This window comes from Poecile atricapillus, chromosome 4 (genome assembly GCF_030490865.1).
Source record: "Poecile atricapillus isolate bPoeAtr1 chromosome 4, bPoeAtr1.hap1, whole genome shotgun sequence".
Classification (NCBI taxonomy): Eukaryota; Metazoa; Chordata; class Aves; order Passeriformes; family Paridae; genus Poecile; species Poecile atricapillus.
Window position 1 is genome coordinate 38,896,627 of NC_081252.1, and position 14,361 is coordinate 38,910,987.

Here is a 14,361-nt window from a genome sequence, read left to right on the forward strand (position 1 = left end):
AATTTTTCAAATAAATTAATTGAAGTTTACTAAAAACAGCCAGGCTGTCATTTGCTGGAATATGCAAGCACTTGGCAAAAACAGAGGCGTTTTTTTGTGGTACTGTGCATTTATGTTCAAAAGCTGTTAAATATATGTAAATAAACAATCTGATAAATACATGTTAAGCAATTCTACTTATGACACGTTGGTCCATTGCCCGGTGACATTGATGCAAGAGAAAAGAACAAGCTGCAGTCCTGCAGAAAAGAGCCCAGGGAGTAAAGGGGAGGAGCACAACAGATAACCAAAAGGGGATAAGAAGAAAAAAACAAGAAAGGCCTCATCCAGAAGACAGCAGGACACCATCTACTGAATGACATGTTGACTAATGGTAGGTCAATTTCCTCCACTGTAAGAACTGGGTAATGTACTTACTGACCTTATCCAGCCTCTCTGCATTTTCTCAACTCAATGCATAGCTATTTTTAGCAGCAGTACTCTGCAAAATGTTTTATAACTCATTTTGGCTGTAAAGCTGCATCCAGTTGCAACATCCTTCATAGCTTTAACTGTTTCTTTGAATTCACAGAACTAATCTCGGAGCTGTGGGATTTTGTCGGCCATGGATTCCTGAACTAGGGGAATTGGCTAAGCCTCTGATGAAGGCAACCACGAATGAAGAGATAGAGCCTATTGAATCCCAGGGAGGGATCAAGCTTTTAAAGCTATAGAAGCTAATATTTTCAGGATATTTTTTATTTGCACCCTACAGACATAGGTTTTGTGAAACTACGAGGAAATTTGAGTCTTGTTTTCTTTTTTTTCTGAGATATAACCAAAGTAATTTTAAAAATCCAGGCCTGACTGGATGGGGCTTTGAGCCAACCTGGTCTCGTGGAAGATATCCATGCCTGTAGCAGGAATTTGGATCTAAGGTCCTTTCCAAACCATTCTATGATCCTGTGACTCACAAACTTACCTAGCTGAAGATGTTTCTTCTTGTTGTTCAAAATAATTGATTACTTCATATAGTTTGTGCTGACAGGTAGATTACAAATGTCCAGTTGTGTTCTCCTGTTACCCAAATAAAGTCCCCTGAAACCTGAACAAGACATTTTACAGCTAATCTGCACATCAGCAGAGGGCCTGCATGGTTGAGAAGGTTTCTAAATGAGGACAAAATATTCTAATTAATGAAGCTGGAAATCTTCGTGGTTTTAGCTCAGTTTTCTCTGAAACCTCTCTGAGAATGACAGACTCCTTTACCATCAGCAGTGTTTTCATAGCTCCCATTGTAACAGATAGGAAAGACAGCAACAGCCAAACCACCTCATCCCAGTCTCACCTCTGAAATGTTTGCAGAGATTTTGCCAAACTAATTGATGCTCTTTCTGTATACTGCATGAAACTACATGTTTTTATGCCAAATATAAAAGAAAGATCTCTCATGGAAGCTTCCAGACCCCTACTTTACTTCCTACCTCCTATTCCCCCCACCCACAAGCTTGTGAACATAAAATAATCCTGAATCTTATTCCAAGATTTTTTATGTCCCCATCTTTTACACTCACTGATGGCAATCTGTCCTCCACCAAAGCGCAGACAGCACCACTGGTCTGTCTCAAGAACCAGCCAGTTATTGATGTTTTCAGGCTGGCCATCTCAATAACACTCCAACACTTGCTAAACACTGTTCTTCACAAAGCCAGACCAGATTAAAAGGGTAAGTACTGCAATTCCCATTTAGTTTGATCAGGTAAAAATTGCTTCTCTTTTTTTGGTTTGGGTTTTTTAATTATTTTTTTTTTAAATTGTTTAGTACAATGGAAAAGTATCTCCAATTAGAATATAGAGAACACACCCAAGCTCTCCAAAGTGCTGTACTTTTCTATCCTATGTGTTACAGTATCCAAGAAATCAATTTCAGGCTTGAAATGTCAATTTCATTTATTTTTGCTGAATTAGAAAAGCATAAATAACTTCTCTTTGTATGTAACATTGTTTTTTTTTCTTTTCTTAGAACTAAACCATTATATTTCCAGGATGGTCCAGAGAGAAAAAACCACTAGGATTCAGTAAAATGCTTCATCAGACATTTAAGGTCATGTTTAAATCTACTCTTGTTATGTAAAGCTTTTGTTCTTTTTTGTTTGTTTTGTTTGTTTTTGGAGTTTTTTTGTTTAGTAACACTCCAATGCACTTAATCCTTTATGAAATGAAGGCCTAGGAGGATAAGTGGTGCATGTGAAAAAGACAGAAAAGGAGGTGGTTGGGCATAACATCAGGGTACATTATAATTAGCCACTAGACATGCTAGTTTTAACTATAAAAAAGTAATTTAAAGTTATAAGCAAGACATTACATTCATGCCTTAGGGACCTCATTTATATTTGGAATTACTATTTCAGCATCTAATATCTCTTCCAAAATTCTCTTCCATTCTATTGTGTTACCAAATATAGCTGAAACACAACATAAGCCAGCTATATAAGCTTTTGTAAAGTTGTCTATAGTGCCTTTAGTTACAAAAACATGGGCTTTTTATTTGTGTCTTTTGTAATGCCAGACAGAAATGAGTTTTTAATAACATTAACCAGATGTTGACCAGAATCTAATATGTGCCCTTGAAAAAAACCTATTTCCTTAAAAATACTGCTTTTGACAAGATTGCAATAAAGAAAACATGCAGACAGGTACATGACAGATCTTCAGGCACACACAAATAACTCTGAGTTCCAGCCTCTGATGGCAGTATCTGGTGATAAAGAGGCTCAAAATTACAGGTTTGCTAATTTTTCCCCAAACTAGATCCTGCACTTGACAAAAGCTACTTCTTGTACTTAGATTTAGCCATTACTCGATAGAAACAGGGCTGTGGGCTAATTAAATCATATCTGCACAAGTACACTATTACTGTCAGCTATAAGACTGTGATACTTTGTACTCAAAACCAAACCTGTTACACTGACTGACAAAAAGTACAAAGAGAACAGATGGAACAATTCCCACATCATCTCCTTCATCAGTACCACATAACACAGAGTCCACACAACAAAGGTTTGCCAGCATAAACACACCCCAGCACTGAGACACATCCTCCTGATTGACCATTTCCCATCAGCATGACCTCTAAAGAGACATGACAGCTCCTCACAGCAGTTTGTGCCATCAGCCCCAGCTGTGCCAGCACTTGGGGGCTCTGGCAACACAGCTGTCAGCAGAGCCTCCCTAGACATGAAACCAGCTTAGTTCTGTTGTGGTCCTCATCTTCTAACATCCAAACACTTGGTCACATCTGCTTACAAACCTCCCTGAACTACTGTGGGAGAGGAGTTAGCATCATTTACAATGGAATAGCATATTGTAAAATAAAAACTCCAAAATAGCTGTGGTTGGACCAGACAATGTTTCACTAATCTCTGTAATTACTGGGCTGTTTCTCCTCCCACCCACTCCCCACTGGCACATTCACTGCTGGCATGTCAGCCTTTACAAAGAGAACTGTGTATCTTTCCCAGACTCAGAAACTGATGCTCAAGCCTGGTGATCCTGTGCTGAGAACAGTGCATGGAGTTGAGAAACATCATCTGCAGAATTTTATATTTTAGTAGTTAACTTTTCTTTGATCTTCTCAGTTTTCACTAACACTGGCAAATCAGATAAACAAATTACAAGAGCACTGTTGTGTTTTGCCACTGTGGCCAAATTTTATCTGCATTTGACACTATGTGGATTTCCTTAACAAGGAGTATTCTAGGTAAGGTAAAGAACAAATGAGAAATGCATCTGCCATTTTCTTAAGAGCAGCTATGGCAGACCACCAAACAGCGATATGGATATCCAAACAGTGGCATGTACAACTGGACCACTTCAAATTTGGTCCTGAACCAGTCTCTGGTTCTTCAGACAGAATTCCAAGGCCATCTTATTCTTGCTCTCTTTTTCCTGTTTATTGGAAAATAAAATATTATTTATTCTCAACAGACACTCTCTAGCTTTCTGAGAATTTTATGTCTGTGGCAGAAACAACCCATTCAGTATTAAGAAATACACATTTGGTGCAAGTATTCGATCACTGAATGCCTAGGCAGGATGATTTTTTTAACTTTTAAAATGCTTATCTCTTAGCATGTACTCTTATCTTCCATGAAAATGCTGGTCTTTACAAAGCCCAGTAGTACATCATTTTAAAAAAACTATTAAACTTTATCCTTGTAAAAAAGCTATATTGTGTATCACAGATTTTAAATTACTGAATGCAAAGAATTTCAGTGACTGCAGGGGCAAATAGTTACTTGTGTACTATAAACTTAGAAGCTGGATAGCAGTGTACAGTAATGCTTTGATAAGCAAGAAAATAAGGAGATTTTCTTGATCTGTGTGTATTCAAAAGACACCCTAAGATTGCCTATCAGAGGAGTGGAGAGAAATTCTTTGAACTGTAAACTTTTTAGAGCTAACATTCTTCAGCTTATTCAGAAGTTCAACCAGCTGAAATAAGAAATGTGACCTAGGGCACGTCCCTTGTTGTGGAGAACAAAGTCGATGACCACTTTAAAGTTATTCTGCTGCTGACTCATCTCCTCTCCCAAGCATTCACAGATACACCATGAGAAAATACAGCAGCAACTAACCACAAAAGATTTTGGGACTAGCAGCTGCTAGCCAACCAAAAGCCTACTATGTAATTGTGGATCTGGAAATTTATACGTTTGGTTGAAAACTGAGCAAGCCTTCTATGCTTTACAGTGCTGCTAAAAGGCGTCATCTTTGATCTAGTGCCTCAGCTGTACCAGTGGGACAAATGTTTTTGAGAGAAGCATAACACAGCCAGAATAGCTCTGTATTTTCCAAGTATGAAAATCATCCAGCTCAGTTTCTTTCAAACATATTCATTCCTTTAGGGCAGATATTTTCCTTCACTATTTAACAGTAGGGGGCATATTCAGTGTATGCCAGCAAAGTTTAATGAAATCAATGAAGTAGCACTGATTTGGAGTAATTGAGAATCCAACCATGTGTTCTAATGCCAAAGAATCTGGATATTTCTAAGGGCTTATGTTGCTTTCCTTTCTGGGAAGGGGGGGAAAGGGAAGGGGGGGTTTAAGGGAAGTCAGAAATTAAAGTCCATTTGCTTTGTGAAATGGGGTTCTATCTAAGGTAGCAGAGACAAGAAAACACCTGCACAGATATTTTAAAACCCTGACATTTTTCTTTCTGCCCTTGTAGTGTATTTGAAGTGTATTTGTATTTTTGTATTTTGTCTTGATGTGCCAGCCAAATTTCCACTCTCTGCACTGCTGTACAGGCTGTTCTCACTACTCTGAAATGAGAATGTAGTTAGTGTTTGGACATCCTGTGAACTGGTTTTGATCTGAATGACTACTAGATGCAAACATCAGAAGGCTTCTGGGCCATGTAACCTGAACCATGTGGGCACTAGAGTTGGGTGCACAGTGCAGCCAAGCACTATTCATTTACATGTGCTAAGGGGAATTTTAAAGAGCTTGTTAGAACTGTGAGTAATTGAAATCTGGGGCTAATGTCACTGTGTCTAAATTTTCTTTACTCCACTGAGTAGGAACAGTAGAGCAGTTAAGAACTGATTTTGCCACTTTTTAGCAAAATAATATAGCTGAGAGAAACGAGTATAGTAGAAACAACATAGATAATACTTTCTGAGATCCGCTAATATTATGTAGAGTGCAACTACTCTGATTTGATAGGCATACATGAAATACTCATTATGTAACATTTTGAATGGCTTCTGCACATTGCAGATTGGGTATTAGCAAATTCATCACCAGGATGATTCTGAACAAAGTGCTCTTCAGCTGCTAAAATAGATCAGCTAAATCTCTCCCAAAGAAGGCGGGCTTGAGCAGACTCCTCCTAGAAGGGTTTAGATGTTGATGATCCTACTTGGAGGCAGATCTAATCCATTAGAATACATCTTCAAACTCACAAAAACCAGTCAGCCTTCACTTTGAAAGCAAGTTTTACACCATGTACCTCAGAAGCACAGGAATTGTCAATTGGCGAAGGAGGAAACAGATGCAAAAAGGTGACACCTCAAGTTTTCAAGAGCAGGTGCTTACCTCAAGGTTGCCAACAAGTTTGTCTCCCAGAAAGTTAAGAGCTGTTTGGATGACACTGTGGAAGAAGAATGCATTGCATTTCCCAATGTTAGTGTTACTGCATAAAATACGTAGAACGTGGATGCTACTCCTGTTTATTAATGCAAACCAGCAACTGAATTCAGAAATACAAATGCTTAGTTTTGGATTTCAAATGTATTTGACAGGAGAACAGCAGTTGTTCTAGACACCAGCACCAAACAAATACAAACTTAAGAGACTGGATAAAGACGGAGGGCTGCATCTTCATCCTTAGACATCCAAGTTCCTCTCAGGTCCTTTCACAGAGCGTGACTCTAGTAACTAAGGTAAGATCACCATGTTAGTTAAGATTCAGGTCCCATATACAGATCTTCCAAATCCTTTTTCTCATTTTCTGCCACATCTAATGTCCATGTTCTCATCATTCATCATCAGCATTCTCAGCTCTTTTGTTCCTGTATACAAATACTGCAAGTATGCAAATAAAAAATAATTACCATTAGTAGTGTTGTTGCTGTTATTCAAAAGATTTATGACACTGGTTTTGTTCAAATCAAGCTTCAAATCTGCTTAAGATTTACCATTATTAACCAAGTGCAGGGAATGAGCACCTGGGCATGATTTGAGAAGTATACATATTGCAGAAGCGTAGTAGGAATCCAAAGAAATTTGGTGTATCCTACAGAAAGCAGTGATGCCACAATTGTGTACATATATGAAAGACTACACTGTAGGAGCTTTAGTAATGGCAGACACAAATATTTTTAACTAGACAAGTGGATTATTGTGTTTCATTGAGGTCAATGTGCACCTTTAAACATATTTGCTTAAAGCTACTTGGAAAGAACAAGCCAGATATATTTTGTCAGCTCTCTGAAAAAAGCTAGAATGCTCAGAAGCCGTATTTTTAAGCCTATGCAAAACTATCATAATTGTCATTACTGCTATATGGCAGAGGCAATGAAGTGAGGGTGAACAGGATTTCATGTACCTTTGGTGAGCCAAATGTTAATAACATTATTAGAATTACTCAATAATTACAGTGCAAAACAAGCAAACAAACAAAAAAGCCAACCCGAAGAAATAATCTTACTTCGGCTACACAGCCATGATGTTTGTGTGTACTTTTCTTCTACGGATGCACTGATGTCAGACCACAGTTCTGAAAAAAAAATAAAAAATCTTTCTTTTCTATATACTTAATTTCTTATTGCCTTCCCCCCTCCCCTCGCCCCCCTTAATTAAGGAAGGTTAGACAAGATGCTCCTTCTTTCAGAAAGCACCCACTGCTGCACCATTCACTGCTAGTACAATTTAGGTTCTGTTTGTCAGTCTTAACTAACACTGAGCTTATCACAGTAGCTGCAACATTTACCAAGTCTCAAACATTTGCAAACACTTTTAGGTTTAATTTCCATTTTCCCAGAGGCCACGTGTATATAGCAGACATGTAACCACATGCAAATCAAGGTCTCCTCGTTAGCCAGTTGCTGCCTGACTGCTGTGCACAGAAAACTTCTTCAGGCAAACAAGTCTCTTGCCAACCAACACTTCTGCCCACAGTGGAAGTTCAGACAGATGCTTCAACCTCTCCCAATATATCCACAGCAGGTCCATTACCCCAGACACTTCTTCCTCTAGGGAAAGCAGTTTGTAACTATTGTGCACCTGATATTCTGTTGTTGAGACTGCAGTTCCATCATGAACAAACTGAGATGGAGTTACCTACTCTTTTCTGAAGTTACTCACTGAAATAAGGAGTTGGGAAAAGATCAGCCAGGTCCTTGGTTCTCTCTACAGTTTTTGCATTATAGTCATCATTCCAAGCTTCTTACATTATGGAATCCAAACACTTTTTCTCTGTGAGCAGAAATACCCTCCTAGGAATTTGGAAATTAAATTCTGGGAATTTTATTGGCAAATTTTTTACAAGTAATTTATGTTTGATGTTTGCATACACTATTTGCTGTAACTGTTTGCTAAGAAAATATTTATTAGGATCAGAAGTTTAACATAATAAATCAAACACGTAACATTCACTGGACTTCAAACATAGATATAAAATACCTTACAAAATTTTTTTTATGGAATTACACAAAGCAAATGCACAGGGTTTATCTGTTTCTACACTGAATTAATCCCAAGCCAAAACCAAAAATAACCCCAAAAGATCACAAAAAAAGGCATGATAAACTGCATTTTTGTCATTGTTGCACTGCTATGTAATAAGCCCTTTTTACAAACGTTTACTCAATGTTAAAAAAATCAATTAAAAATGTATTCCATCTAACAGAACTATTGGATTAACAGCTGATTTTTAACTGACTTTACATCATTAAATTCTATTAATAGAGGTACTTTAGTCACTTACTTTAAAATACGGAGAGTAGAGATAGAAAAAAATTAACCTTTAGTAGTCTTTAATATAAAATGCACTAAATTTTCCAAAATAAGATTACGACACACTAGTGCCAATTTATGCTGACGAAAGCTGATATCAGCTTCTTTCTAACTAAAATTAATTTCACAAAACCTTTATATATTACATGAATATTCAAGTAAACTATTTAAAAGATTTTAAAATGTAAAAACTGAATGATACAGTGTTTAAGAGAGATGGTTAATTTGGGAATGCTGTCATGTCCAACTATATATATTTATATATTTTTTATTTTTAAGACCATCACAATACTACCTGACATTGCAAGAAATCTCTGTAATTAACATTTGATATTTTTCAATGTATAACTTTAAGAAAATTATAAGGATTTAACAGATCACTGTACTGTGCGACACTGAATCACCTTACTGGCTTCCCTTTGTAAAGTGCTGAGCAACAGCCAAGTTAGATCAGATTTAAATGGAGATGATGGTGTCAGTGTCTTACAAAAAAAAAAAAATCACCAATAAACTGCTATAATCAAATAATAAAATAAAAAAACAAGTTCAGTTGAGTAGTGTGTGTGTTCGCCAGTGTCAAATCTCTAAAAAAACCCTGAAAGACTAACAACATACTTCTTGCAAGCTGCATTCTTTCTATCCATCAGCTGCAAGGACATTAAAAAAATTTACTAATGATTCAAACACTGGACACCTTCTCTGGTTGAAGGTGAGTTACTCACTAGTTTTGGTCAAGTGGCTTTTGGGAAACTTTCAGAGCAAAATAACCAGCAACAGGAAACTGGAATGGAAAATGCCAATCATGCACAGTTACATTACTGCAGGAATTGAGTAACACATGCAAGACAAAGAAAAAGTCAGAACATAGCAAAGTAGCAATGGTTAAGAAGTTAGTAAAGTTTTCACAGTGTTTCATACAGCCTTTTACTTTAACACAAGTGCATCACTTACCACCACTACTGCTCAGACATTTTAAAACATCTCTTGGCCATGCAGATCATTTTGAGAAGAAAACAGCAAATTACACGTCTTAGGCATTTTTAGACATTAAGTACAACTTATAATTTTATTTTTATATTCAGTCTTATCAAACAGATGTTTTCAAGTTATATTCATTCTATGTCTTGGGCTTTAACATTCCTTCCAATTTTGTTGGATCCTGAGCGCTAAATGCCCAAAGAACTGGCCAAATACACAAAGCTAAGCTTTGCTCAAACAGCCAAGTTATTACATGAACAGAAGGTATAGGGGATTTCTTGTTGGCACTCCTAAATTTCTTCTTTCCTATCCTTGAGATGATCCTAACCTTGAGATGGTTTTGTTCAGTTGTTCACATAAATCTTTGCCTCCTGGAAACATTACTCTACTTAGGTGATTCATGAAGAAGTAAAACTAGACTCAAGAACACCACTGACATTTTTTTTCTCTGTCCAAAGAAGAAAATACACATCTTTTCCCCATTTGGCAAATTCTATTTGACGCCACATCACCACCACTCAACATTAACTCATACAACAGAGACTTACTCTACTGTCAGACACAGCAGGGGAAAAATGTCCAGAGGATAAATGGGAGGCTCTTTATCAGATATAATTGCTTGCTCATAAGGAGAGAATCCAGCTTCCCCTTTGTTATTCTTTCATAAATTAATAATTTGTTAAAATCATAGTCACAAGAATTTTAGCTATTACACAAAATTCAAGTTTAAAAAAAAAAACCCAAGAATAAATTAGTTACAGCCTTGTAAACAATTGCTCATTTATGTAACATACTTGGGGAAAAAAATTCCTCTATATAATAAATCAGACAGTACAAGGCACACATCACACTTAAGAATTCAAAGTGATAAAACCAGCAGATGCCTTCATCTCCTTTGTTCGCTGGTGTAATTGTGCTATAGACACTGTAAAAATATGTAGATTTTTGTTTACATTACAGTCATTTGAAAATATTTCATGACTGCTTTTTCTGGCAAAATATTTGTGCTATTTTACAGTACAGTATGATTTGAAGCTCTTGGAATGGATCTTCTCAAATGTTCTCTACAAAGCTGCCAGGGAAAAGGCCAGTCTTTCCATTTCGTTGCAGAGTGCCTTTGAACCAGCCATCCTCACGTTTTTTGTGTACAAAAACAATGTCACCTTCCTTAAGTTCAAGTTCTGCTTCGCTCTGAGGAGGATAGGATACCACAACCCTGTACCTGTGTAGAAAAAAAACACCTTCATTGAAGTTCTTTTTTTTTTTGCCCCCTTTCCCCTCCCCCACCTTTTTGTTAACCCAATACTTTAAAAAATATTTTATGTGCCTGCTGAAGATTATGAATGCAGGAAACTGTCTAGAAGAGTTTGCTGAGTATGTAACAACTGAAAAGTATCTTGAACAGATAATAGCAATAGCAACATAATAAATTTAAGGCAAATTCATGCATCTCCTATGATTTTTTTCCACCAAGATCCATGTTAAATACAATGGTTAAATAACAGGAGAAAATTGTAAACATTTTTTCCAGTATAAATTTGCAGACTCTTTCAGTCAGCATGATTCAAAAAGAATCAAAGCATTCATAGAAGTATCTAGGCATAATTTTACAAATGTATGTTTAATTTTTTATTATTCCAGTGATGGCTCTTAAGGAAAGGCAAAGAACAAAAGGAAGAAACCAACAGAACCTATTAATTTGATTTGCTGTTTTAAATAATTTTCATTTTCCTTAGAAATTCTTCAAGATAGAACATATTCCATTCATTTGGACACAGCTGCTCAACTTGTGTACTACTATGTTAAAAACTATATTCAACACAACAATTTTCTTAAACACTTGGCACAAAGTGTATTTTTTAAGTTTCTCACAGTAAAATCACTTTCCAAATATGAGTGCCTTAAAAGAGGCTACAACTTCTCTGTTTTTAACATGCATAACACCTCTCAATCTCTTCTTGCACAGTTTCAGTTCACATCAACGTAAAACTCTATTACTTCATAGACTGATAGTTATTATCTTAATAAGCTTAAAGTAATTTATTATTTTAATAGATTAAAATAAATTAACAATCTGATGAAAAGACAAATAACCGGATATAGTCTAGTAAAGGATGGAATGCCAATTATAGCTCAATACGCACATAATAAAACAAGTTAGTTCTGCAATATTGAAGCAGGCAAAGATACTGTGTTATAGTAGAATGTTTTGCTTAAGAACATATGAAACAAAAATTAGTCTGTCCATACTGTTAAAAGTATTCAGAAAAGTGTAGCTGCACTTTGTAAATAAAGTCTCTTAGGAAATCTAAATATAGCAAAACATATTTGGACTTAATTAGTTGTCAAATGTTATTTATTAGTGACTTATAAGCCATGACTGTTTCAGTTATGGCAATCCCCAGATTTTAGAGCACAGGAATTATTAGATTCATGCTTTGTAAAAGCTACCAAGCCAATTACAAGATTTATTAGTGTACAGCTCCAGAATGCCCTGCATCCAACCTAGGCCTGCACTGACTTCTGCTGTGGGCAACTTGGGTTTTAATGCTGACTTAGGAAATGAGAACCAAATATTTTTAATAGACTGTAAGTTAAACTGAGACTGTAAACTGCTTGAGTTAAAAGAACAGCCTTTACTCAGGACAAGGAGTGAAGGATAAAGAACTGCAATAAAGCTGTGAAGAACTTCTACTGTTGTTAACAAGCAGGCTGCTCCCAGGCTGAAAATTAACCAGAATACTACATAGTCTGTTAAAAAAACAAGTTTCAAGAAAGAATACCTGCCTGCCTCATCTTGCAGTCTGTCAAACACTGCCTTGTAAATTTTTGATTTGAAATATGCTTGTTTTCAGTTTCTAATTCTGTCTGTCAGTAACCTCTGTGCTCCCCTGGACTGATAGACAAGTCTGTTCCCTGCTGCTGCTGCTTGCTCCCATTTTCTCTTTGTCATCCCTAGAGGATCACCAGCTAGCACAGAAACAGTTGTCTTGAGCTTCCCATACAGTGTCCAACAACCTCTGCAGTAATTCAGTACTTCTTGTTAAATTTTAGATACCCAACTATTTTGACATTCATCTTGAAATCTAGTGCCTAAAGGCACAACACCCCTGGTTTTAAAGTGCTATTTTACTGTATTTTTTAATTTTTAATGAGAAGAAACTCATCGGGTTTGCACCTGTAAATCATGTGTCCTTCTTCAAATTTTCTGCCACATTTTACAAATTCTGTTTACCCAAAGAGAAGTGATCAGACCCATCACACATTGACACAGCTGTCTATCCAGATCACCCTGGATTAGCTATGGAACAAAAACTATTTTTCCATTACTTATTTCATCATCTATAACATATTGCCAAAACTACCAATTTCATGCAGAATAAAAAGCTTATGCTTCATCTCAAAAGTTCATTGCAAGGTCCCTGAAGAAAAAACAATACTATTTACTAAGCATGACCTATGTTTTGGAAAACCATGTTAATTCCCACATGTTTGAATCTTCCAAAACGCTTCCTTGTTTGTCTTCCTGTTCAGTATTGGCAAATGTTTTCAGTGACTGAAGATCAAATTTGTGTATCTTTAGTGGTCACTTAATATTTTACATGCACCTAAGCTTTACAACTATGATGTTTTTCCTTTCTTTTATTTTTCTTTGACTGTCTTATAACATTTTCCATTAATTTTCCAAATATTATCCTAATTCTTTTTAATCAGCTAGTGACAAAATGTTATTATAAAAATAAAAGTATTTTAGCTTCCCAGAAGTAGCCAAAATATTTGCCACTGGTTGTTTTCTGGTATTCTTAATGTGTCTGGCTATATCCCACAGTGCTTTTGCTTTGTATTTGTGAATTTAATTTTTACTTTTAAGAGGGTGGTGGTCTGTCTTCATATTTCTCCATTCTACTTTTCATTTTTAATATTGACATTTCTCACACTTTTCAGTAACATGGAAAAGATTATATCTTTCATGTGTTTCTCCATTTCTTCGTTGCTTCTGTTTCACTGCACACAAAATACCGCTTTTATTCCCAACTAGTTGTGGCTGATTTTTGGACAAGTATTTGTGGTTTTCCTGATCAACAAGTGGACAATAATACTTTCTCACATGCAGAAAATTTTAGCTGAGAGAAACACAGAAAGCTGGAATTACTATCATTACACAAGTTAAATTAATAATTATTACTCAGCTTCTTGATTTAGCCTTTTTTTCTTGCTCCTAGAATTTTTACTTTCCAGCTCAAGTGTGCCCTGCTATTGTGCAGATCTTGTGTCTTCTGAGTGGGTGTCTCAACTTATGCAGATCACCAACGCCCATGGAGGGCAGAGGGATTCTCAGCATTTAATTACCAGCATTAAATGGTGCCAGATGTGGTAAGGCTTGCTGCCCTATAAAGCCACAGGGAGCAGATGTTACACCAGTCATTTTGTGGTAGATGAAATTACTTAGGTCACTTTAATCACAGAACAAAATTACTGCTTTTCTTTCACTGTAACTGGATGAAAGATTCATTTTATAATTTAGGATACACAGTGATATGTATTTAGGTTCAACTTCAAGTCTCTAACACCACTATGGAGTGCTGGGTAGTTTATTATTACAATGCTGTATATTTATTGTAAAATTTAAGGCTATTTAAGCAACATTTCCCTCTAAAAGAGAAAGCTCATGAAAAGAGCTTGAAGTTTTCTTTTAACTTTTATGGAAAAAGTAAACTCCTCAGATAACTAAATTCCTGTATATTCACAGCATAGCATGTCTCAGTCTGGGAATTTCAGGGAGCTGGGTCTTTCTTTGTAAAGAAAACATAATGATCTTTGGCCTTGTCAGCACTGCATCCATACAATAAATCAGCCCAAGAAAACCTAGGTATTGGCTGGA

General features: G+C 36.3%; 1 protein-coding gene across 1 annotated transcript in view; it reads right to left on the minus strand.

The window, feature by feature from the left end:
• Positions 1–8,074: 8,074 nt before the first annotated feature.
• The window catches only part of SH3RF1 (SH3 domain containing ring finger 1), an 83,685-nt gene continuing 77,398 nt past the window's right edge, over positions 8,075–14,361 (minus strand). The window contains exon 12 of the mRNA XM_058838575.1: positions 8,075–10,701. Coding sequence (XP_058694558.1) covers positions 10,533–10,701 — 169 coding nt within the window. The 3' untranslated portion in view covers positions 8,075–10,532. The remainder of the gene's footprint in view (positions 10,702–14,361) is intronic.